The sequence below is a fragment of the Squalius cephalus genome (genome assembly GCF_949319135.1).
Source record: "Squalius cephalus genome assembly, chromosome: 5".
Taxonomy (NCBI): domain Eukaryota; kingdom Metazoa; phylum Chordata; class Actinopteri; order Cypriniformes; family Leuciscidae; genus Squalius; species Squalius cephalus.
In genome coordinates, this window is record NC_137126.1 from 31,999,857 (window position 1) to 32,024,645 (window position 24,789).

The following is a 24,789-nucleotide window of genomic DNA, read 5'->3' on the forward strand; positions in this document are numbered from 1 at the left end:
ATTTGTGCAGCAATTTACACGCCACCACTTAAAGTTTGGGTTTGGTAAGATTTTGTAATGTTTTTGAAAGAGGTCTCATAATACTCACCAAAGCTGCATTAATTTGAAATAGAAATCATTCTTAACGATTTAAACATTTTTACTTTCAATTTAATGTGTCCTTGCTAAATAAAAGTATTCATTTCTTTAAAAATAAATCTACTGACCCCAAGCTCTTAAATGGTAGTGTTCACTGAGACAAACATATTGGCTGTGTTTTTATTGTTTACTTTCACATGTATACAAAGAAGTGCTTATGTAATTTCCACTCTAAACTTCATTCCACATGTCCACAAGTGGGACAAAGAATATTTTATCTGGGCATGTTTGCAGTTATATTAAGTTGTTTATGAATTTTATTATGTGTAATGATTAAAAGTAGCACCCTAAAGCTAAAGGGATCACGATTACTGATCAACAGTGTCTTCACATTGTCTTTGCCTTCTCTTTCTTTCTGTTTACTCTGTCAAGGTCAGTTAGCCCACTGGAAAATTACACAGCCGTGCCTTTTTAATACATCATAAACTACGCAAGTTATTGTCATCTGATTAACACTTTCCCAGCCAGTTAGCTGCAATTTGAACATATTTAGTTTCACAAGCACAAGTGGTTGAAAATAGCCAAAATGTCATACTGAAGCAGCAATCCTTTTGTAAAATATGAATTTGAGGTTAACTTTTTTTTAATTTTAATTTCTAAAGAATGTGCAAGTGCTTCTTGCCTTTGCATTAGCACATATGCTAATTCTTAGTTATTCTCAGTGACTGTTAATGTGATGCTATGCAGTTTGCTAAGATGTTTTGTGTGGTTTCTAGAGAATTGCCATATGCTTGGTCCAATTCAAAAAAGCTCACACACCAAGTCTGTATGATATTAGTCGTCATAGCTTGGGTCTCTCCTTCAGTGTAAATTGTTAGTCTAGTTAGCCTACTTAGAAATGCAAACATCTCCTCGTTCGCACAATTGGAGAAATACATTGGTAGTTTGCATTTAAAATCCTCAAAATGTCTCTTGAAAGCCTATAGAAAGAGGAAGATGAGGAACCGCAAGTGTGTGACATAAAGAGCATCCTCTGAAATAAAAGCTGTGAAACCAGACCCTAACACCAGATACCGATGATACTGATGATTTCACATCTTCATAACAAGAGCAAACTATAGTTGTTTTGGCATTGAGATGTGAGTCCAGAGAGGACCCATCCTTGTTTATTAAACTCTAATGAGGTCTATGAGGGTTTATACATTAATGAGCTTGCTATCATTTGATTACAATTATGACTAAGGAGGGTCACATAATTAGATGTCATGATATTATGGCAGTTATCAAACAAGAAATAGTCTGTTGTTAATTATGTTGTTAAACATTATACCACAGTCTCACATATGCCAGATATTGTGGAGATCAGTCATATATCAGCATCGATGTGTGTGTGTGTGTGTTTGGACAGTCCCGCTGGAGCATCCAAGGGTTCACTGCTTTCCTCAAGGGCACAGCAGTAATACCTCACAGATCATCCCTCATGTGATTCAAACCTACCAGTTGTGATGTTTAACCACTCTTTCACACCATCCCATTATGTTTTACTACAGAAATAGTGGATCTGTAGAGTAAGTTATCCACCACAGCTAGCTGAGTTGGCTGGCTAATTTCTTTCTTTTTTTTTTTCTTCAAATTTGTCAAAAGAATTGACAAAAATAAATTGCTCCATAATGGAAAAGTACCTTGTCACCTAATTGTGAAAAGATGGAAGTTTTATCAGCTTTGCACACGTCACAGATGTACCGTAATTAGTTGTTACAGTAAATTTAAATGTTTTCATTGTGGCTCAAGTGACTTAGCAGGCATTTGATGCTTTCCAGGTTACTCATACAACAGATTATCTTTCCCATCTGAAGTGTGTTTAGTACAACGACTTTGTAGTGGAGTGCAGGACTTTTAGATCCTTCTCTCTCTCTCTCTCTCTCTCTCTCTCTCTCATGGAGGAGTGGGTTTGCGTGAGTGGATGTGTGTGAGAGCGTTTCTAATTGTGTTATATTATTGTTTTTCAACTCTTTCTTTATCTTTAAATATTGGGAGTGGTTTTTCTTTTTTCCTATTTTTTCTTTTTTCCTTTATTTTTGTTTGGTAAGGTTAAGATAGTTTAGGGTTTTTTCTTTCTTTTTTTTGTTTCCCCGTGTGGCCTTTTCGGCGTCCGCATGGCGGGGGGAACGAGCTCGGTTTCCCTCCGGAATGGGTTTAGGTGTGTACCGGAGCCGACCGCTTCGATAGAGGACGTGTTGATTGTAGTCGGTGATCAGGTTGGTCATGAAAATATTAATTCAGCCTCGCGCATGAATAAAGCTGTCGTCGTTTTTTTGAAGACTGAACCACTTGTTAATCAAATAATTGAAAATGGGCTTTGGGTGAAGGGGATGTTTGTGCCGGCAACTCCTTTGTATGCACCGGCTACAAAAGTTATAATTTCAAACGTACCTCCGTTTATTAAAAATGAAGCGATCGTCAAAGAATTGTCTCGTTTTGGGAAATTAGTCAGTCCAGTTAAGATGGTACCTTTAGGATGTAAAAATCCAGCTTTAAAGCACGTATTGTCATTCAGACGACAAGTTCACATGCTTTTAAATTCTCAGGATAAAACTCTAGATGTGTCGTTTAGAGCAAATGATGGAGATAGTTCCTATGTGTTATATGCAAGCACTGAAAGCTTACGATGCTTTGAGTGTGGCGATATCGGTCACAAAAGATTCGTGTGTCCGCATAAAAAGAGACCAGATGAGACTCGGGTAAGAGAAGAAAAAGATGTGGGAAATGAAGCTATAACGGAGAGTCAGGTTGATCCGAATCAGGCTACAATGGAGAGTCAGTTTGATCCGAATCGAACTACAATGGAGAGTCAGTTTGATCCGATTCAGGCTACAATGGAGAGTCAGGTTGACCAAAATCGGGAACCAGAGAAAGTTTCAGAGGGCCAAGGTGTGGATACAGGTGAAGAAAATGAGGTGAGTGCAAATTCTAGTAAATTTGCTGGTGTTTTGCAAGAAGAGCAGCCTTGTTGTAGTAGTGAAATAGCTTTAAAGGTGGTGACTGTTGAGGAGGTGGTTTCTGGAGAGTTATCAATGAGTCAGGAGGATGATGGATTAATTTTTGACGATAGTTGCTCTGATATATCTGATTGTCCGAAAGTAGGAGATGAGTTGTATACAGTCGAACAGATTAATGAGTTTCTGGATGAAACAAAAGGAAAAAAGGTAAATGTTGCTGATTATTTCCCGGATGCTGATAAGTTCGTTGCTTCAGTGGTGTTGGCGCGGAAAACGTATAATTTTTCTGTGTTATCACAACAGAAACGTTTTCGGTTGAAAAAACATATAGCTGCGGTAAGGCAAAGGAAAAGAGTAGGAAAGGAGATAGGGGGAAGTTTTAAATAAATGTAATGGCTGTGTCTCTGTCTCCTTTGTTCTCTTTTCTTTCTTGTTTTTTTCTTCTTTTCTGTCTCATGGAGCCTTTGCGAGTAGCATCTTTAAATGTAAATGGCCTTAGAGATAGAAGAAAACAAGCTGTGCTTTCAGAATGTTTAAAACTTAAAAATATTGGAGTGACTTTCCTTCAAGAGACCCATAGTGATAAAAACAATGAAGTAGAATGGGGTCTATGGTGGGAAGGAAAATATATTCTTAGTCATGGCTCTAATGTTAGTTCGGGTGTAGCTATATGTTTTAGTCCAAGCTGTAAGGTTATCATTTTATCTAAACACGAGATAGAGCCAGGTCGTTTATTAGCTGTAAAAGCTAAAGTAAATACTCAAAATGTAATTTTTGTGAATATTTATGCAAATAATAAAGGACCTGAGAGAAGTGTTCTTTTTAAGAAAATAGAAGTTTTTTTAAATACATTAAAATCAAATGATATTGTGATTTTGGGAGGTGATTTTAATTGTACTTTAGATTTTAATATGGATAGAAATAATGAAGAAACACATCATCAGTCTTCATCTGTTTTGGCAAATATTATTAAGAAGTTTGAGTTAAATGATATATGGAGAACTGAAAATCCTTCTTTAAAGCAGTATACTTGGGTAAAGGTTGCAGAAGGAATGATTCATGCTGCAAGATTAGATAGGTTTTACATTTCAAATAACTCAAGGAATAGAGTCTGTAATGCTAATATTATTCCTAATATTATTTCAGATCATAAAATGATTACAATAGATTGTGTATTGTCAAAACAACATAAAGTGGGTTCATACTGGCATTTCAACAAGAAGTTGTTACAAGATGTTGTTTTTTGTGCAAATTTTAAGTTATTTTGGCAGACGTGGCAGATGCATAAAAATGATTTTAGAGATATTATACAGTGGTGGGAAGTCGGAAAAACCCAAATTAAAGTTTTCTGCCAACAATATACTTGTTATTCCTCAAAAAGAATGGAAAATACGATTAAAGAACTTGAAAATGAGATTTTTGAAATTGAAAAGAAAATGTTGGAAAGACATGAAAATCAATTACAAAATGTTATATATGAAAAAAAACTACAGTTAGAAAACATATTACATGGAAAAGTAAAAGGAGCTCTTATTAGAGCCCGTTTTTCTCATATTAGAGATATTGATGGACCAACATCTTTTTTTTTTAATTTAGAACGAAAAGTGTGTCAAGAGAAACAAATGTTGTGTTTAAGAAATGATAGTGGTGATTTATTTTATGACCCATCTGAAATGAGTAATTTTGTTGTTGATTTTTATTCTAAACTGTATGATAAAGAATTGACAGATTTGGACAGTAAAACTGAACTTTTTGAGTCAATTCCAAAACTTATGCCAGAGCATGAAGAAGATTTAGATTGTATTTTAAGCTTTCAAGAAGTAACTAAAGCTGTGCAAGAATTATCACTTGGAAAATCCCCTGGATTAGATGGTCTCCCCTCTGAATTTTTCAAACAGTTTTGGGAAATTATTGGGGAAGATTACTATGAAGTGATTTTATGTTCAATGAAAACTGGACTTTTACCTACTAGTTGCAGAAGAGCAATTCTTTCTCTGCTGCCAAAAAAAGGTGATCTTACTTTGCTTAAAAATTGGAGGCCTGTAGCCTTATTGACAACAGACTATAAGATCTTTTCGAAGAGTATTTCTAATAGATTGAATGAATATATGGGCGCATTAATTCATCCGGACCAGTCATATTGTATAAAAAGCCGGTGCATTAGAGATAATTTATTTCTTATAAGAGATGTCATTGACTACTCAATGTTAAACAAAATTGATTTAGGAATACTATCCTTAGATCAAGAGAAGGCATTCGACAGAGTGGATCACTCTTATCTGTTCGATGTTTTGAGAGAATATGGCTTTGGGAATGTTTTTATTTCATGGATTAGATTACTTTATGAAAAAGCAGAATGTATGGTAAAAGTCCCTGGAGGGTTAAGCATGCCTATTAAAGTCCGAAGGGGAATAAGGCAGGGATGCCCATTATCTGGTCAGCTCTACAGTTTAGTCATTGAACCATTATTGTGTAAAATAAGAATGTCATTGAAAGGTTTGCACATTGAAGGATCATTTAATAAACCCATGAAACTTTCTGCATATGCTGATGACCTCACTGTGATAATTAAGGATAAAGAAGATATACAAAGTATATTAAGTTGTATTCAGTGCTATGAAAAGGCTTCTTCATCTAAAATAAATTGGGGGAAAAGCGAAGCTCTATGGTGCGGAACCACAAGTTCTATACCAGTACTGCCTGGAAATGTTGAATGGAGTAGAGATGGTTTTAAGTTTTTAGGGGTTTTTTTAGGTTCAGATTTGTATAAAACGAAAAACTGGGATGGAATAATAGAGAAGATGTGTGTACGTTTGTCAAATTGGAAATGGCTACTTCCTCGATTATCATATAGAGGAAGAGTCTTGATAGTAAATAACTTAATTGCATCTTCATTGTGGCATAAAATGGCCATTGTGGACCCTCCTTTAAACCTCATTAAAGATATTCAGAGACAATTGGTTAATTTTTATTGGTCTGGGCAGCACTGGCTGAGAGCGGCTGTCCTGTATCTACCAATTTGCGAAGGAGGACAAGGACTTATTGATATTGAATGCAGAGTTGCTGCCTTTAGATTACAGGCTGCTCAAAGACTTTTGTACAAAAGGCACATCAGCTGGACAGATGTAGCCTGTGGACTGTTGAGAAAAGGAGGACAGATGGGCCTTGATCGACATCTTTTTTTAATGGACCTTGGTGGAGTGGACTTAACTGGTCTAACGCCGTTTTATAAGACAATGCTTAGAGTTTGGAAAGTTTTTTCAAACTCTCGAAAACAAGGACCTGTCAACGGTTTTTGGGGAAAAGAAGAACCCATAATTCATAACCCTGTGCTGTCTGTAAAAAGTTTAAATTCTGTTTCAGTGAGAAATGCACTTGTAAGAGCAGGTCTCACTAAGGTGTCATGCTTCCTGGATAAAGACGGGTGGTTGGCCCCGGAAAACATTGCGATAAAGATTGATGTGAAATCCTTGCGTTTTTCTGAAAGACTTTTAACTGAAATTGTAACTGCTGTACCCTCTGATTTTAAATGTGCTTTGGATAAAGAAGTATCAGAACAAAAAGATGATGACAATGTAAAAGATTTTCCAGAACTGGAAGTAAAAGTTGGTGTAGTGTCATGGCAGGAGGAGGAGGGAAAACTGCTTACTTTCAGTACTCCAGAACTAAAATCCTTTCATGAGGTGGGCAAGAAATCCATGTATTATGTCTGCGTAAAAGTAATGCGGTTTCAAGAATTGAAACAAGTACGTGAGTCAAAATGGCAAGAGATATTTGGCACAGATCTCTCACCCAAACGCAGCTGGAGAACTTTATATAAGACTCCTACTGATAAAAGAACTGGCGATTTACAGTGGAGGATCATACATGGAATAGTAACAACCAATAAACACAAAGCTCACTTAGATTCCAGTTCTACTGATATTTGCCCTTTTTGTCCAGAAATTGAATCTATTTTTCATTTGTTTTCAGAGTGTAATAGATTGGAGCCACTTTTTCAGATGTTAAAAGAGTGGTGTGATATGTTGGGTCATGTTTTTAGTCAAGAAAGTTTTATTTATGGTCCAAAGTATCGATATAAAACAAGGAATGTTGATGTCTTTTTGAATTATTTGTATGGACAAGCTAAATTAAGCATATGGTTGACAAGAAAAGCTAAGATTGTGGGGAAAGGTTCCACCAATATTGTTTTAACATACAAAGGTTTGTTGTCTGCTCGTTTAACGGTTGAATTTGCCTACTATGAACTTGTTGGAAAATTGGTAATGTTTGAGGAATTTTGGTGTTTAAATGGAATCTTATGCAAGATAAGTGATGGTTGTTTAGAAAAGATGTTATAATTTTTTTTTTTTTTTTTTTTTTTTTTTTTTTTTTTTTTTTTTATTATTTTTTTTTTTTATTTTTTATTATTATTGTGTGTGAGTGTATAATTGTGGAATTATGAAATTCTATTTTTAAACTGTAATTAAAGGTTTTTGTCAAGTCTCTCTCTCTCTCTCTCTCTCTCTCTCTCTCTCTCTCTCTTTCTCTCTCTTTCTCTCTCTCTCTCTCTCTCTCTCTCTCTCTCTCTCTCTCTCTCTCTCTCTGTGTGCGGTTTTATGGATCCATGTAGAACCAGGGTTAACCTAAGCTCCAATCTGCAGTTGTTCAGTCACAGGGCGTTCTGAGTCACGCTGAGTAAATATCATCTGAGAATATCTAGGACACCACTTTAACAGTCCATATCTGTCTGTTGGTTTGTGTATGTGAGAGGGAGTGAGTACTGTCATTTAATCATTCAACCTAGTAGCTGATTGTTATGTGTTTTGCCCCATGTAGATGGAGCCCATGCAGAGACACATTGTCTTTCACCCGTCTACTGTTTGATGTTCACCGGGGTTATGCGCCTTTCAGAACTGAATTTGAGAATGCCTTTTAAATTGTAGCTCGGTTGCTGAATTTGATTTGAAGCTGTGTTTGTTTATTTAATATAATTGATATTATATATATATATATAATATAATTTAATATAAATGCTGTGTATATTTATTTATTTATATATGAATGAATTTATGTGCTTAATAAATGGGACAGCCATTAATGTCCTTTTGTTTAGTAGTAACTTTTGTTTCATATAGTTTTCAAAGACTATGTTGTGTAATTTATGTTGTAGAACATAACTTCAAAGTCTTTCCAGGTAATAATAACCACTGACGTTGTTACTCATACATTTTAAACTAGTTTTCTAAAAACCCATTAGGAATTCCTGAGAAAGGCTATGGCCTTCCAGATTGTCCTACAACTTAATGTCATGACTGAATACCGCTATAGTTTTGTCCAGTCATGCTTTGCCACAGTGTTTTCGTGAGCTGCCAATAGCATGTGTATGTGTGACAAATGTATGAGACAGAACTTGAAGGAACAGGATGTAAAATGTCTTGTGGATTATAACATTCAGCTAATATGTAAACTCTTTGTGATTTCATCACACCACATTACTGTACAAAGCTCGTTTTTGATCATTCATGCTTTTTCTGTGAGGTTTGTTCTTTCAATACTTAAGGATGAAAATGCAATATTCTGCTGTCCTCTGATCTTCAGACCGCCAGTAGTGTGTCTTGATGTGATCTTTGCATCATCCTCCAGCTGTGAGCTGACAGGTGCTCGAGTGTTTCAGAGGAACTTGTGAATGTCTGATGTTGCTCAGAGAACAGGAAGGAAACACTTTCTCATTCAACTGAACAAAGCCATAGGATGTTACTCAGACTCTGGAAGAACTCAGAGCTAGCGGCTGTAGCTCCAGACATGTGTGTCTGTCATGTGGAGTGAGTTTGGAAGTCCTCAGCTTCACTGTGTAATATGAACTAAAAAGTCAGATTTGTTTGGGTTCACAATCTGCTTTGAAAGTGGGACAGATTTTCGCTTTGATTACTAACTGTTTAGTCTGGGATGCAAGTCTATCATTGTTATCAGACATATCTAGCTGAGTCAAACGTGACCTGTAGCCCATCAGCAGTTGGTGTTTGTGTGTGGTACTGGTGGAGGGCCGGCCCGTTCAGGGTCACACTCGGGTAATGGATGTGCAGTTATCCGCTCTCATTTTCCCTGGCACGCTGGTGGATATCAGGAACAGATGCCTTGGCAACAAGCCCAGGGTAAATAAAGGACTGGAGGAGGCCATCAAATCTGACTCCAGACACTGTACAATATGAAGGATAACTTAGTCAAAGAGCTTTATCTAGTGAGACAGACACAACAGTGCTTACTTTTGTGATTACAGTCTCCATATTTGGGGCCAAATAATGTTCCTACATAATTTATTTGGAATAGCAGAAAATTTAAAATCATGAAAAGAGCCCCACCACTGCGGACAGACTTCCCAGGTCATACAGGAGATCTACTATCTTCTCATTTTTGCAGAGTATAAATTTTTTTTTTTTTTTTATATATATATATATATAGATATATAGATAGATAGATAGATAGATAGATAGATAGATAGATAGATAGATAGATAGATGAGATTAAGTATATCTTCTAATGTTTACAGAATATATTAGATATAGTTTATTTGGTAACACTTTACAATAAGGTCTCATTTGTTAATATTAGTTATAGTTAATGCATTAAGTAATATGAACTAACAACTAGCAACCATTTTTTTTAAAGAATATATTAACCTTTGTGAATGTTACTTAATAAAAATAATCATGTTTTGTTATTTCACAGTGCATTAACTAATGTTAGAAGTGGCTGAATTATATTTTGCAAAAGTATTTTTGAGACAAATCTAACTCATAAATAAAAAAGGCTCCATAACATCATGTGTAAAGCCTCAGTTGATGTTAAGTGGGTAAAAATCCGAAAAGATCATATCTTAAAATATTTCCAAAGTGTGGTTCCCAAACTGAAATCGATAGATTAAAAAAATCAAATAAAATGATGGATCCGACTGCAATAGGAATACAATGCAAATGCTCAGTAAAATATTCTGTGTGAATCTATGCATTTTGACGATTACACAATCGTTACAATGATTACACAATATTACTATGAATTATGATAATAATAATTTTCATAAAATTATATTAACAGACTGGATTTATTTTGCTTAGCCTAATTGTGTTTTGGAAAACATGATGGGTTATAAATTAATAATTGTTAATAAATAAAGACCAGCAACAACATAACATCTAACTTTAACTTTTCACTACGAAATTAACACAATTTTTATCGTACAAATTTAAAAGAATGTTTTCTGTTAAAAAATAGAAGAAGAAAAAAACGTTTTACTATGCAGCCTTTGGAGAGGGTTTATGAAAGTGGTGGGGATGTAAGAGAGTGGTGCAATGCAAAAGAGCTGCAGGAATGGAGGATGATGAGAAGGAACATAACAGAAAGTGAAAAGAGAACACACTGACCCACTTTCATCAAAGAGGTCTGCAGAGATGAAAGGATGACAATGGTAAAGTTTCCTTTGGCATTTCACACTGTTCAGTCTCTTTTACAACCTCTACTGCTACAGTCTGGCTTCATTTATGACTTAAAGCTCAGCTGGGTTCAAATCTGATTCTTTAACGTTCTCGTTTCCTGTGCAAAGTCCTGTTATTTCACACAGATGGACGGTTGTGGTGAAGAGTGATAATTACCGGTGAATCGATTGCAGAAAACTTTTCATCATCTATGACCAGACTTTCACAATGATCTCTGACCCTGTGAACTTTCTGAAAACTCATCCAAACTGACTATGTTGTCCATTTGTTAATCATCATAGAGTTCATTGTGTTATTTGTTTTATCTGTGGTCTCCTCAGTTTATTCCACTGGCTGGCTTATAAAGACGGACTAAGATTTATAATGATGTTGATAACTCATTCTCTATCTGTCTCTCTACAGGCAGGAGGTTCAGGAGAACTGTGTTCGCTGGCGAAAGAAGTTCTCCTTTGTGTGTAAGATGAGTGCCATTCCTGCCACGGGGGTCCTGGACCCCTGTATTTGTAGAGTGTCTGTGCGTAAGGTTAGTCTCACTCACACACACAGATCTCATCTTAGACCAGTAACACACTGTTCTTTAATGTGTGCGTCGTCAGTAGATCATGTGCAAAACTTTCCACTCCCATCAGCGCTTTTTTGAAATTGCGCTCTCACGCTAATTTGCCCAGTTTAGTAAATCTGGCCCTATGTATCTTAAATACACAGTTACATAACATTTTCACACTTTTTGCACAATATTTTAAGATGCACCATAAAAAATGTGCATCTATCACATCACACGTATGCCCTTCATTGACATTTTTGTCTTTTTTGTAACCAATTACACTAAGCTGGAAAATACTTTATTTGGGGCAAAATTGTTGGTGGTTGCACATTTGAGGGACACAAGTAATTTGTGTAAAATGTGAATTTAATACTTTTTCTCACAGTATATATTGAATTAGTTTATTTATTTCTGTCTTTGGTTACATTATCATAGTTTTTAAATGCAATTACTATTTTTATAATACACTTTCATATTTTAAGTTAGAACTGTCTTTAGGACGAGGGTAAAACATTACAACTTGTACATAAAAGGCATTTGAAGCAAAAATTTAAGATGAATGATTGGATAAAATCTCCAAAACAATCCCCCCTGGGACATAAAAGTACCAGTGGGTGAAGAAACACTCTTATCCTGATTAACAATCAGATTGTGGAGCTATTCAGTGAGTTCTGATGTTTGGTTTACTCCATACTGCTGTCTCATGGCTCTTATTACCCTTCACTCCCTTTGCCTCATAGCGTCACCACCAAAGGCTAACATATTACATAACAAATAATCTCTTACCTGCTTTCTCTCTTTTTTTTTACTTCCAGGAACTTAAAGGTGGAAAGACTTTTTCAAAGGTAAGAGCTTTTTCCTCATCCCTTTCTCTTTTTTTTCTTTCTCTCCTTATGATTGTTTCTTCCTTACATACTGGCTCTAAGGGAGCATCACAGATTTCTTTCTCACGCTCTGTTCTTTTTTTCTCAGGGTTTTATTTTTATAAACACAAAGCTCTTGTGAGTCACATGCATATACACACAAGTATGCATACTGTACTCAGAGGCACTCAGGACACCAGGAAATACTGCATAAGCAAATATAAATGGTGTAATGCAGTGGGAGGTTAGTTTTAGCGATTCTGTGATCTGGTCTGGACCTGTCATAGACATGTATTTCCACACCTTGAGAATCTCTAAATCACACAGTTATCAGGCATTGCTTGTACCACCCTACATTAATTGTACAGTAAAGTCAAGCAATTAATGATAATAGACTATAGATAAAAGGCTGAACACACACTTTTAGTAATTACAGAAAAGTCTGACACAGGCAGGCCATTTCTCTTGTGTCAACAAACAAGGATGTGAGACGTTCCCTAAACAAAAGCCCTTAGTGTGATTTTATATATATTCAAAAGTTATTTATTCTTTTATTTAATGTACATTACTGATCAAAAGTTTTGAGTCACCTTTTACTCCACAAGAATGTCTTACATTGATCAAAAGTGACAGTAAAGACATTTATAATGTTACAAAATATTGATAATAAAGTAATGCACCAAATCAGCATATTAGAATAAATTTCTGAAGGATCATGTGACTGAAGACCGGAGTAATGATAACACACACACACACACACACACACACACACACACACACACACACACACACACACACACACACACACACACACACACACACACACACACACACACACACACACACACATATATATATATATACATGGAGCACTTTGAAGAACTGTTACACTCATAGCAATACTGCTGGTTGTTTGGGCATGTGACATTGTGATTGCTGGTTAAGGTCATCATGGCCAAATTACTGCAGAGAAAGACAGGTTTGGCACATTTGTGTTTGTAATGAGTTACAGGAGGATGTTTTGTTTGAGAGTGTGCATCCGTGTCCGGGGGGATATGGATATGACCTTTAGGATGAAATAAAGAGAACCTTTGCTATGACAGATATTTAAATGCTACAGTACATTGACATGAGTTGAAATGAGTTAACATGTAATGAGAGTACATCAAAGCAAAGAATGCAAAAAAAATAAAGATATTCCAAGGCACTCGAATAGCATTGAAAAAAGTTAAAAAGCCTTTATTTCATCATGGCTTTATCATTTAAAAACTGGTGGCAAGTACACACCTACGCGTTGCGGCTTGCAAGCCTTCGTCAGGGTGTCTGTTTGAAATGAGTTAACATGAATTTGATCAATCACTTAGTAATTGTCAGTCTCAGAAACAGCACAGAAAACCAGCATTGTCTGGAGTAAACCACATAAACCTTTTAAGGACAGCAGTCATTTCTAGAAAGGAGAAGTGTGCCAGTCAGAGGAAATGTTTTGTACTAAAGGTAGCAGTGGAACAGCAAATATAGATAAGGAACGGCACACATGCATGCACAGATCTGTGAGAAGATGGGAAAATACACTTATGTCTCAGTCTCTCCTGCCTTTTGCAGTTTCCAGTCATTTAGCTTATTAATAACTGTTACATAATAGCAAGAACAATAGTCTGACCCTCACTTTTTGACAGGGATAGTTCACCAAAATCTTTTAATTCTGTCATTTAATTCAGAGTCAGCGTTTAACATAAAGGTTCATATATAATGATATTCTTTTATTAAAGGAACAGAAAATATGTAATAAAATAGATACAAAATAGTTTCATGGCCAGTAAAAAACTATATTTTTTTAAAAAATATTTACAGTGGGTACATTTTCTTCTCACTCACTGTTGGAGGTGTGATAATAAAACATATTCTGTGTGTGTCCTTGCATTAGTCCCTTTATCCCTTGCTGTAATATCACACATCAATGATTTTTAAAGGCCAGCTGGTCATGTGCACCAGTGCTGACTGTGTAGGGTATTCATCCAATAAAGGAAATGGAAAGAATTATATCAGCTACCGTTATATCATTAACCAAGGTTAATAGAATTTTTCGATGAACATTTTGTTGAGAACGAAGAGTGAGAGAGGGAGATTGCCGAGTAGTGTATGAAGAAAGTAACAACCATGCTTGTTGGAGAAACCTTTATCGAGTCAGAATCAGAGAGGGATTTCATGCATGACTGACTCTGCCAACTTCACATGCCTGTAAGTTATATAAGAGCACTCTTAAGAGTTAACCCTTTCCTTTCTTTCTTCCTTCCCTAAACTAGCCTTCATGCTTCTACAGCTTAACAGACTTTTTTTTTTACTCTGATTAAAATGTACCCTTAATAAACAATTCTAGAAAATGAAAAAAGGATAAATGGGAAAAACAATGAAGCCCTAGATTTATGTCCTGACTCATTCCTAGTGTCATGTTCATAAAGCTAATGGTATAACTATGGGGAAATACTGCAGAACTCGCTTGAAGACCTGTTTGGGAGCATTTAGAGCTTGCTTTTTTTGTATGGCTGATGTACTGGTGATAAAATCTTTATTTTGTCTCTCCAGCTGGGCTTTGCTGACCTCAACTTGGCGGAGTTTGCTGGTTCAGGCTCCACGGTTCGCTGCTGTATACTGGAGGGCTACGACACCAAGAACACTCGGCAGGACAACTCTATACTCAAGGTGAGTGTGTACATGCTTGTGCGTATAGGTGTGGGTGCTGGTCGTCGTCTCTTATCTCATTTCAGGAGTGAGACTAGACATGTCCGTTTTGATGGGCCAGCACCACTCAAGTCAGTCAGACCAAAAGCACTACCTTTTTCATCTTGAAACACCAGGAACCTCTTTCTCTGCATTATTCTTAGCAACTTCAGAGTTTATTTTAAAAGGAGGCAGAAGCACTGTCCTCACCACAAACAGTGTCATCTAGAGACGCTGCACTGTGTGGGCGATGTGACTGCTCAAACCCTCTCATGAGTCCCTGTAATGACAGACTGACTGACTCACTGTCTCTTAGAAATGTCAGGAGGAAAAATGTGAAGGAAAAAACAACAGATAACAATTAATCATAGATATTTTTGTAATTTTGACTCATGTTAATCTATGTTTTATGTGTAGGTTCCCTCAAGCAGTCTGTTTTACTATCAAAATCTTTTTATGTTATGATTTTATATGTAACTCTATTATATTTTCATATCTCTTCCCAGGTTACCATTGGCATGACTCTTCTCTCTGGAGATCCCTGCTTCAAAACGTGAGTGTGTTGTATAGTGTACAGTAACTTTGTGTTTCTGAATACTGCATCTGTCTAGTTCAGTAGTTTTCTCCCAGAGGCCAGTGGCCCTCAGAAGACTTCTCAAGCCTCAAGATGGCTAACAGTGATTTCAAATAAGGGAAAACAAGATTTAAAATACACTAAAACAATTACAAAGCAAGATACTTCTTAATTTAATTCGCTGCCTTCAACCACTGTTTTTTCTTAGAAGAACCAGGGTCTTGGAACACCTGGCTGGATTTTAAAAGTGTGATTTCTATACCTGGAAAAGTCATGTAAATGCTGTGTCATTTTTATATTTTTTCTAGTTACGTCAAGCTCTAAAATATTTTATTAGGTAGAAATTGTGAGTAAAAAAATATTTATACAAATCCTTATCATTAATCCTTATCCATTAAATCACTAAAAATGTCATATCAATTATTTGGTTAGAAGTGTGATTCCTGAAGAACATTCAGCTCTTGAAAGTTTTGGAGTTCTGTGAAGTTGAGAACCACTGGTCTAGTTAAAAGTGCATTTTCTTGATCCATGGTCAGTATAGCACCCCTCCTGTATTTTAGGCCATAGAGAGAACACATGCGCCTATTGCTCACTGGTGACATCTAAAGTTGTCTTTCTCTTCTTCCTCAGGCCTGTGAGCACAGCTAAGACCATTGCCATGGCTGGACAGGACCCCTCTCTGCAGCTGGACCGCAAGGGAGAGGGCACCGCCGACCACTCTTCTGCACCCCTCGGCGGCGGCACTCGCCGATCAGTCAAAACCAGACCCTCTGTGAACCACTCGGGTATGACCACATCTCTTCTGAAATTGTGGAGAATGTTAACAAGCTGATAAAAGCTCTCCATTTGTAATTGTATTCAAAATGCACAGTTGAAATATTCTTTTATGATTTTGTAAGGACTATCTTGAAAATGGTATACTGTTGGTGTTCTATAAATGAATGGGGTCAACCGGAAGCTGTTTTGTTCTCAGGAGGCCTTCAGCATGGATTGGAGGAGAACCTGTCCAGTCCAGATGAAGTGTTCCACACGGGACACTCTCGCAACTCCAGCTTTGCCAGCCAACATAGCAAAATCTCAGGTGGGACTCAGGGCACGATCAAAAGAACATCAGGTACAGATTATAGCTGATTACAGAATAAAAAAAAAATTCAATCTAAACTTATATCATTTACATTTCATCATTTAGACTTATAATTGAATACAATTTTGAGCATTTTATAATACAGGACACAAGAGCAGTAATACAGAGATTTTTGTGTTCTAAAAACAAAACATTTTCGAGAGAAATTTTCACTTAAGGAAAGTGAGTGTCCTTTTTTAGTTTTAGATGCTAAGTTTGGGGTCTGTTAGATTTTTTAAATGTTTTTGAAAGAAACCTCTTATGCTTCCCAAGGCTGCAAAAACACAGTAAAAACAGTAATATTGTGAAAAATGATTACAATTTAAAATTAAAGCTGGAAGCAGCATTTATCGGGGTTCAAGCAGTTAAGGCCTTTAAGCACAAAAGCATCAAAAGACATCAAGTTTTATTTAGCAAGCATTTAAACACTGACATCATAGATAGAAAAGACCATTTACAGCCAATACAGGCAATGTACCTTAGAAAATATATGGTTTTATAGCTTTTTAACAGTTATAGCGCCACCTATGGTCCGATCTCCATAAAATTTGGCATGCTTGTTAATGATGTTATGTCACATATGCACACCAATTTTTGTGAAGTTCTGAGTTTTCATTTAGGATTAATAGCCATTTTGTCCGCCTTGAGCCAGGGATCACAGTGGTGTAAGGCACTTGAGTCTAGGTCAAAGGGCCTAAGAGTTATGAGCGGTTTGTACTTTTGGTTGCTTTAGCACCACCTATGGGCCAATCGGGGTCATACTCTGATAGGTTGTCCCCAAATTGAGGCCTACCATCTGGCCAGGTTTCACGTCTATAGGCCTTACGGTTTGGCCTGCACGATGCGTTTTACGAATCCTAACAATTACAATAGGGTTTCAGCATTTCATGCTTGAACCCCTAATAACTTTTTTAATATACAATAATAGTCATTTATTTCTGTAATGTCAAAGCTGAATTTTCAGCATCGTTACTCCAGTCTTCAGTGTCACATGATTCTTCAGAAATCCTTCTAATATGTCGATTTGGTGTTTAAGAAACGTGTTAATTTTTAACAATATTGAAAACAGTTGCTGCTTTTATTTGTGGAAACGGTGATACATTTTTTTCTAAAGATTCTTTGATACATTCAAAAAATCAAAAGATCAGTGTTTATTTGAAATAGAAATCTTTTTAACATTGTCACTTTTGGTCAATTTTAATGCACCCTTGTTGAATTTCTGAAATGTACTTATTGATCAAAACTTGAGAGATTGATACATGAAAGTGAAAATGAAATTCTTTCAACTGAACCATAAAAAGATTTAGAGCTCTTTTTTTTTTTTTTTACATTAGAGAGTTTTATTTTTCATTTGTACAATACTGCTATAGTCAAGAGAACTGCCAAGTCACTGATGCACTGATTTGTGGGATGTGTTTGTCCTTCACTCAGGCTACAGCACAGAGCACTCTCACTCCTCCAGCCTGACAGATCTGTCCCAGCACCGGCGGAACACCTCCACCAGCAGCAGCAACACATCAGGAGGCACGTCTACAACTATCGAGAGCCCCGTAGAGCCGGAGAAAGAGGTGGTCAAACCAGAGAGGCCCCCACGTCCCCCTCGCCCTGCTCTGCCCCCAAACAGACCCTCAAGGTGGGCGGAGTTATTTTATTGTCTTATGTTTAACTGCACGAGCAAAAAGGGGATATAGCTTAAACACAACGTATAACGTGACTGAGTATATTCGAAAGAAAATAAGTATCTATGTATCTACACAGGAGAAAGAAGGACTCTGTGGAGAGCCATCCCACATGGGTGGACGACACACGAATCGATGCAGATGATATTGTGGAGAAGATTGTGCAGAGTCAGAACTTTGCGGATGTCAGCAACAATGAAGGTGTGTTGAGAAATTCATTTATGTTCAACACTGATACAATACTGATACTACAGTACTACTCACTTATGAAGCCTTCACAACTCTGAAGCTCATCATTCTGTCACTCTTTCTCTCACAGACAGCAACTTAACACTGTTTATCAGTAGGGATGGTACCACAGCATTAAGCGGCATCCAGCTTGTCAACAGGTAAATTGGTACTCTTTTATATGCCTTTTTAACTTAGTGTTATAAATGTAGAAAAGTCTAGTAAGAATTGAATTATTAATTTAATGCTTATACTACCATTCAAACGTTTGGGCTTGGTAAGATTTTTTTTATGTTTTTGAAAGACGTCCCTTATGCTCACCAAGGCTGCATTCATTTGTTAAAAAATACAGTAACAATAGTAATATTACAATTTAAAATAACTGGTTTCAGCAACATAATTGTACTCAGACAGTTATGCTTCAGTATCATGTGTGATATGGGTCTTTTATTCTTTGGCAGGGTGTCTGCGGGTGTTTTTGAACCGGTGGTGATTGAGAGCCATTAGAACTCTGTGGACACGGCGGTCACTCTTTCACAAAGCCACATGCATTTTTATTTTGAAATGATGGAGAAAGCAAGACAGGGACTGTATGTCAGAGTAGGCAACTAACTTTACAACTGGCTCATCTTGTGGGTCTGACATATTACAACCGTAACCATGAAAATGGTGGTGGGTACGTTTTTTTTTTTTTTTTTTTTTTAAATAATTAATAAGCGGAAATATTTACAGCGGATTCTGAGAACACAAACTACTTGAAATGCCTTAAGAAGTGAGGCACGATGGGAACTTCAGTCTAACACTGTGAAATATGAGGGCAGTCCAAAGGATTTAGATGGAAATTCAGATTTTCAGATATTATTTCATGGTTTAAAGAGGGGTCATTTAATCTCTTTTATTTCTTTGTGATGCATTTCTTGCCCCTGTTATACACCACTAAAATCTGCCCTCACATACATTGTAATAATTCAGTAACCAGTCGATTGGCCTGTGGTAAACATTGCCTGAAATCATGTATGGCTGGCCATACAAGTATGTCTGAGGCAGAGAAAACCATTCTCCCCATATAACCATTTCAGTATCTCAACACTTGTGCTTGTTTGTCAGAGGTGGGCAAGGGTTTGCTTACATGTGTTCCAGCTGGACTGGTATACATGAAATACAGAAAGATACTGTACTGCCCCCCTCTTTTTCACTTTCACTTTCTCTTTCTCTTTCAGTAAAATTCCCAATTTCTAACTCAGTCTGTCAGTATTTCTCTTTCACTATTCAAATTTTTCCCTTCGCTGCTGGTTTCAGCTTCAAATATTTATGTGACTCGGTACACACAACACAACAGTACAGCCAAGCCATTTGTGGCATTCTCTCGCTAGGGTTCTTGTCAGTATCAAAATGTTCGAATGACTTGTATCCTAGTGAGATCGTGTATTCAGAAGCAAGAGCAAATGATTTGTAGAGTCCTTGTTGTAAGACACAGCTGAATAATTGCATTGTTTTTAGAACTAGATCAGAGACAGTGACTCATAGTCACACGTCTGTCCTTGGCAACTGTGTTTCTGACCAGCACCTGGTGTGCCCTAGGAAACAGTGTACAATAGGCATGACAGTGAAACAGAACGGAAAGCCCAGTTTTCTGTTTCTCTGTCATGCACCGCTTGTTTGTCATCTAATTCATGACCTTAATGATGGACATGAATCTTTCTCAGTTGATCTGAGAGCATTGACCACATTAAAATCTGACATTGTGAGTTTTTTTAATACTCATATCGCACACTTTTTTTTTTTTTTTTGTCAGTTGAGAGAAAAGTGCAATGTGGGCCCGTTGTTTTGTGAAAGCCCATTTTTGAGTTCGTTCAGGGAATTGGCCCTTAAATATTTCACCTGTCCAGTGGCTTAAAATATTACATGCTTAAACAGAATCACTGTTCACATTTAAAAGTTTTAAATTTATATGAATTAACTTTGTTTATTATTGTTATTACTCAATGCCGTTTTAATGTAACAAATGAGTCTGTGGCGTGTTCCAGCTGCTTCTCTGCAGGATTAGTACTCCTGGAAATTTAAAGTAACACTAACTTTGAAAGGGCGAAATATACGGTAGTTATGCGGCCTGATAAAGCCTAGTGTTCTGGATGTTTCTAATTAGCTAGTATAAAGGGATTCTCTAAAGACACTGAAAAACGTATCTAAATGTTTTTGTTGTTTACTCTTTGTACCTGTTGTCTACTTTATTAGCTATTAAGAACAATAACTATATTCTGTCATATCTGTTTTTTCGAGCCAGCTGGCTGGTTCATTTAAAAAAAAAAAATTTGTGTGGGATTTTTTCCCCTCAACCTTGATTCAAAATATTTCTATTGTCTAACATCTGTGATTATTGTTCTCTTTCTTTCTTCTCTCTCTTTCTCTAACAAAGACTTTTATAATGTTGATATTTTTAGTCATAATTGACTAATCTGTGATCTTTCTAATGTAGGTGTGTGTGTTTGTTTGTATGTATGTATGTATGTATGTGTGTGTGTGTATAATTTAATTGATCTATTTAAGATGCTGTTGCAGGGAGCTGACTGGGGGTCTATATGCAAAAGTTCATGTTGGATGCAAGACAGATGATGTAATTTATTATAAATTTTACATTTCAGTAATCTGGATCCCTTGTTTTCTTTAAAAAATGATGTTGTTCACTTGATACGTGTTCATTCATGTAAATCATTATATTGTATTTTATCAGATTAAAGAAAAGAATTAAAAAGACCAAATGGAACCCAGCAAAATATATGCATGTATGAACTACACTGAGTGGCACAGGCTCCAGGATACTGAAAACCTTAGATACATATATATATATATTCACTACAGCAGCACTTAAATACTGAGGACTAACTAATGTCACTCACACATTCTCCAGAATGTTGATCTGTATTTCTCCTTTACTATCGTAAAGGATTTAAGCTATGCACTTACAGAAAGCTTTTCATGATAACATCCATTTTAATAACACCAACATTCATTAGGAAATAAATTATATTCTGGAGATTTCTTTAAAAATATATAACATATAAATGAATTTACCACTAAAGTACTATGGAAATAAATTTATTTTTCTGATTGTGACGAATATTTCTATTTTAAGATCACACATAAGCAATGTGGTGTTTCTCCAAAGTTTTCTTGGTCTTATGTTTGGTTTCATGCATGGAGAGGATACTTTCTAACGATGGACCGGAACTATATTTCTACACTTAAATGTGAATGTTTCTTTCTTTAATGTAACTGTCTGATGAGGTTGTCTATGTGTATTATTTTGGGGAAATAAAGATAATGTTGGATATTATAATACACAATCTTTGTTTGTGTGACTTATTTAACAACATCCAGCTAATTATGAATGATTTACTTGTGAATTGTGTATTTTTTCATTGCCAGCATACAGAATACGTGTCCAAACGGGAAATAAATGTACAGTTTAAAACTAATTTTTATTTGCTAGAAATGAAGCTGAAACTAAATGTCTCCAAACGGTCCCATTTTGTTTAGTCTTTGAATTAGAATTAATTTACTTGCCCCCAGTTCCGGCTTAAGCCTTGTCCCAGACTAAAATGCATGTTTGAGCTGTTTTAACTGAAAGCAACTTTCACTCACTTATCTTAAAATATGTAAGTGCCATTGTTTTATCTCAATATGCACACCAGTAATGTTTTTTAAAGCATAAATATATAAGCATATTTCTAAAAGATACTTAAATATCCTAATTAAACTAGGGCCTATCCTGGCTTAATCTAAGCACTGTCTGTGAAACCGGACAGTACTTTACTAATCTTAGTTCCTCTGAAAGTTTAACTTAGTTTATTTGACACGTAGACATCATAAATTATAACAGCCCGCTGATGCAGATGATACCAGTTCTGTCATAACATCTTTTATATTTTTTGTGAAACTTAACTTGCAGGAGGATGATGCTCTTTTATGTTTCCTCTCCTGTTGTTAATTTATAACGGGTTAAAACAAAAAGAAAACTGAAATAAACAGACTGCTTGAGAGACGTTCGCCTAGCACTGCTTCTAACCAGTAAACATTTGTCTTTGAGCGCCCTCGTGTGGTGAACAATAAAATTACCACAGTGAGATAAAAATAATAATAAAAAAAACTACATTTCCTAGCACGACTTCCGTTGTTAGTCGGAAGTAGATTTCATAAATTTTGGTTGCATACGGAAGTGGCACGTCCATAATGGTAAGATTAACTGAATGGATGTAAAAGTGTTATGTCTTTGTCGTTTTCATTTTAAATACATTAATATTACACTTTATAGGGCGCCGCATTGTTTGTCTAACTTTCTAGTAACTGGGATAAATATGATAACGTTACACGTTTCACACTGTATAGTTCGTTGTATGACCACATAATTCACCAACACAAAAATAGTTATTAGTTCGTTTACATTTATTTATTCAACTTCAATATTATATATTTGTTCATTTCTTTATGCCTGCTGTTGAATGCAGTAGATTCAGGCATTCAGTAGATACCCTTCATATACGCCATACGTGGAGTGCAGGGATGACGTCAAAACGTTCCCTCAAAATTTGGAAACCTATGGGATTTTATAATGTTTTTTGTCTGTTGTTTTCAATTTATGAGGGAAATACGGTCTGTGGTAAACATAACTTGACGATACTTGAACGTTTGTAGCTGTTATGTTTATTTAAATAAAAATTATATTTCTATTAAGTTACTAAATAAGAACTTTTGTTGTGTGCGTGTGTGCAGTTTACGTTGTTGATTAGAGCAAAACGTTCGAGTATATTTAAAAAAAAAACTTCAAGTATCGTCAAGTTATATTTACTACAGTGTCAGACCTTATTTTAATTATTAGTCTTTTGTGTTTTGACTTTATCCCTGCACCACTCCATTTTTGCAAGATAAACTTGAGTTTGCATTTGTTACTCTCAGTGTGGAGTATGGTGAACATTTATATATTAACATATTAGGAAAGTGAGATTTTATAATGTAATTTGCTCTTATATGTGAGCCAAACCCTAAAAACTATTTCTTTTCAGGCAACTGGAGCAGATCAAGCTGTTGGCTTTGGACTTGTTGGCTTTAGTCTGTTACTGTTCACATATTACACTATTTGGGTCATAGTCTTGGTAAGTGTTTTTTTTTTTCTTAAGACATGCTTTTTTTCATATGCTACTGAACTATATTGAAGTGATCAAACATTGATGCAAACTCTTCTGCCCTTGTTTCAGCCTTTCGTAGACAGTGACCATGTGATCCACAGCTATTTTCTTCCACGAGAATATTCAGTCATACTTCCTGGAGTCGCAGCATTAATCCTCTTACTATTTGTTGGTAAGTAAAGCGAGCAATATGTCACCGTTAAAAAAATTAGCAGTATATGGACTTAATAAAAATGTTATTCATTAAATTCAACAGTACAACCATGTTAATTACTCATGCCTCAGCACAAGAGTCAAGAGAGCGAATGAGACTTAACCACTAAATCTTTATTAGATTGCAAGAAAAAGTTTTAAACAGAAAATGTTTCTCTGTTTAATCTAGTGATCACATTTACCCTCATTTTTTCAGGCACCTTCATAGGAGTCGTTACATGGAAGAATCGAAAGCCTAAGAAAATGGATTAAGACCCTTCATGCTACTGTGATTTCTCTGGTCAGAAGAACCAACTGTGTTGATTTCACTCATGTACTACTTCCTGTACACAGCCACGTGAAGCTGCTCTCCTGGATTCCAGTCATGTTCACGTGTTTGGTAAAATAAAAATAATTTTAGTAGCCAAAAGCAGTACTGAACATTTAGTTAAACAGTAGTCTAACTGAGCTTTGTACATCCCGTCTCCACAACCTTGACTTAAGACACTAGTTGTGAGATGTTCAGCTTTGGAGAATTATTTCCATAATCAGGAAGTTAAAGGCAAATAATACATGAGATCATCATTTCAGCACCTAAGACAATGGGGAAGATATGTGTGTACTTTGTATCTGGATGGCATCTAAATGGAATATAGTATTTTTAAAAATCATGCTTTACGTTGAGGATTGTTGCAACTGTTCTCTTATGTTGTAAATAATCATATTTATAAGGTAGAGTGCTTGCCTCTAGCAGCAAAATAATTTAGGACAATAATCTAAAAAGAATGAGAAAGAGAACTTTCTGTAAAACCATACACAATCCCACATAAAAATAATAAAAATATGCAACATTTAGTACTATGCCATGTGTTTGTTTTTCTCACCCATTTTATATGTATTACTTTATCTATCTATCTATCTATCTATCTATCTATCTATCTATCTATCTATCTATCTATCTATCTATCTATCTATCTAACTTATACAATGCGTGTCATGTATCATAAACTATTCAAGAATTGTATGAGATCGATTTATTTCTCGACAGGTGACGTTACTTTGTATTTTCTATTGTGGGCTATATTATATATATATATATATATATGTATAAATGTATAGTTAAAACGTGTAGACCA

General features: G+C 35.8%; 2 protein-coding genes across 3 annotated transcripts in view; both read left to right on the top strand.

Moving 5' to 3' along the window:
- Positions 1-21,123, top strand: part of eeig1b (estrogen-induced osteoclastogenesis regulator 1b) — a 41,697-nt gene extending 20,574 nt beyond the window's left edge. The window contains exons 4-13 of one of the 2 annotated variants that reach the window (XM_079871950.1): positions 10,952-11,072; positions 11,909-11,938; positions 14,540-14,656; positions 15,181-15,227; positions 15,879-16,033; positions 16,222-16,362; positions 17,803-18,004; positions 18,130-18,251; positions 18,370-18,439; positions 18,740-21,123. In XM_079871950.1, coding sequence (XP_079728076.1) covers positions 10,952-11,072; positions 11,909-11,938; positions 14,540-14,656; positions 15,181-15,227; positions 15,879-16,033; positions 16,222-16,362; positions 17,803-18,004; positions 18,130-18,251; positions 18,370-18,439; positions 18,740-18,785 — 1,051 coding nt within the window. In that variant the 3' untranslated portion in view covers positions 18,786-21,123. The remainder of the gene's footprint in view (positions 1-10,951; positions 11,073-11,908; positions 11,939-14,539; positions 14,657-15,180; positions 15,228-15,878; positions 16,034-16,221; positions 16,363-17,802; positions 18,005-18,129; positions 18,252-18,369; positions 18,440-18,739) is intronic. The other variant, XM_079871951.1, reaches the window with a different exon arrangement.
- Positions 21,124-22,457: 1,334 nt separating this feature from the next.
- On the top strand, positions 22,458-24,508 carry dpm2 (dolichyl-phosphate mannosyltransferase subunit 2, regulatory). Its single transcript, XM_079872081.1, has 4 exons — positions 22,458-22,511; positions 23,339-23,428; positions 23,531-23,633; positions 23,871-24,508. Exons 1-4 carry the CDS (start codon positions 22,509-22,511, stop codon positions 23,924-23,926), a joined length of 252 nt encoding a protein of 83 aa, XP_079728207.1. The 5' UTR covers positions 22,458-22,508; the 3' UTR covers positions 23,927-24,508.
- Positions 24,509-24,789: the final 281 nt, after the last annotated feature.

Bases quoted from the DNA above. Each gene is read 5' to 3' on its own strand.
- dpm2 (XM_079872081.1), top strand. The intron at 23,429-23,530 runs GTAAGTGTTTTT...CCCTTGTTTCAG, and splicing joins CTATTTGGGTCATAGTCTTG to CCTTTCGTAGACAGTGACCA. The intron at 23,634-23,870 runs GTAAGTAAAGCG...TCATTTTTTCAG, and splicing joins AATCCTCTTACTATTTGTTG to GCACCTTCATAGGAGTCGTT.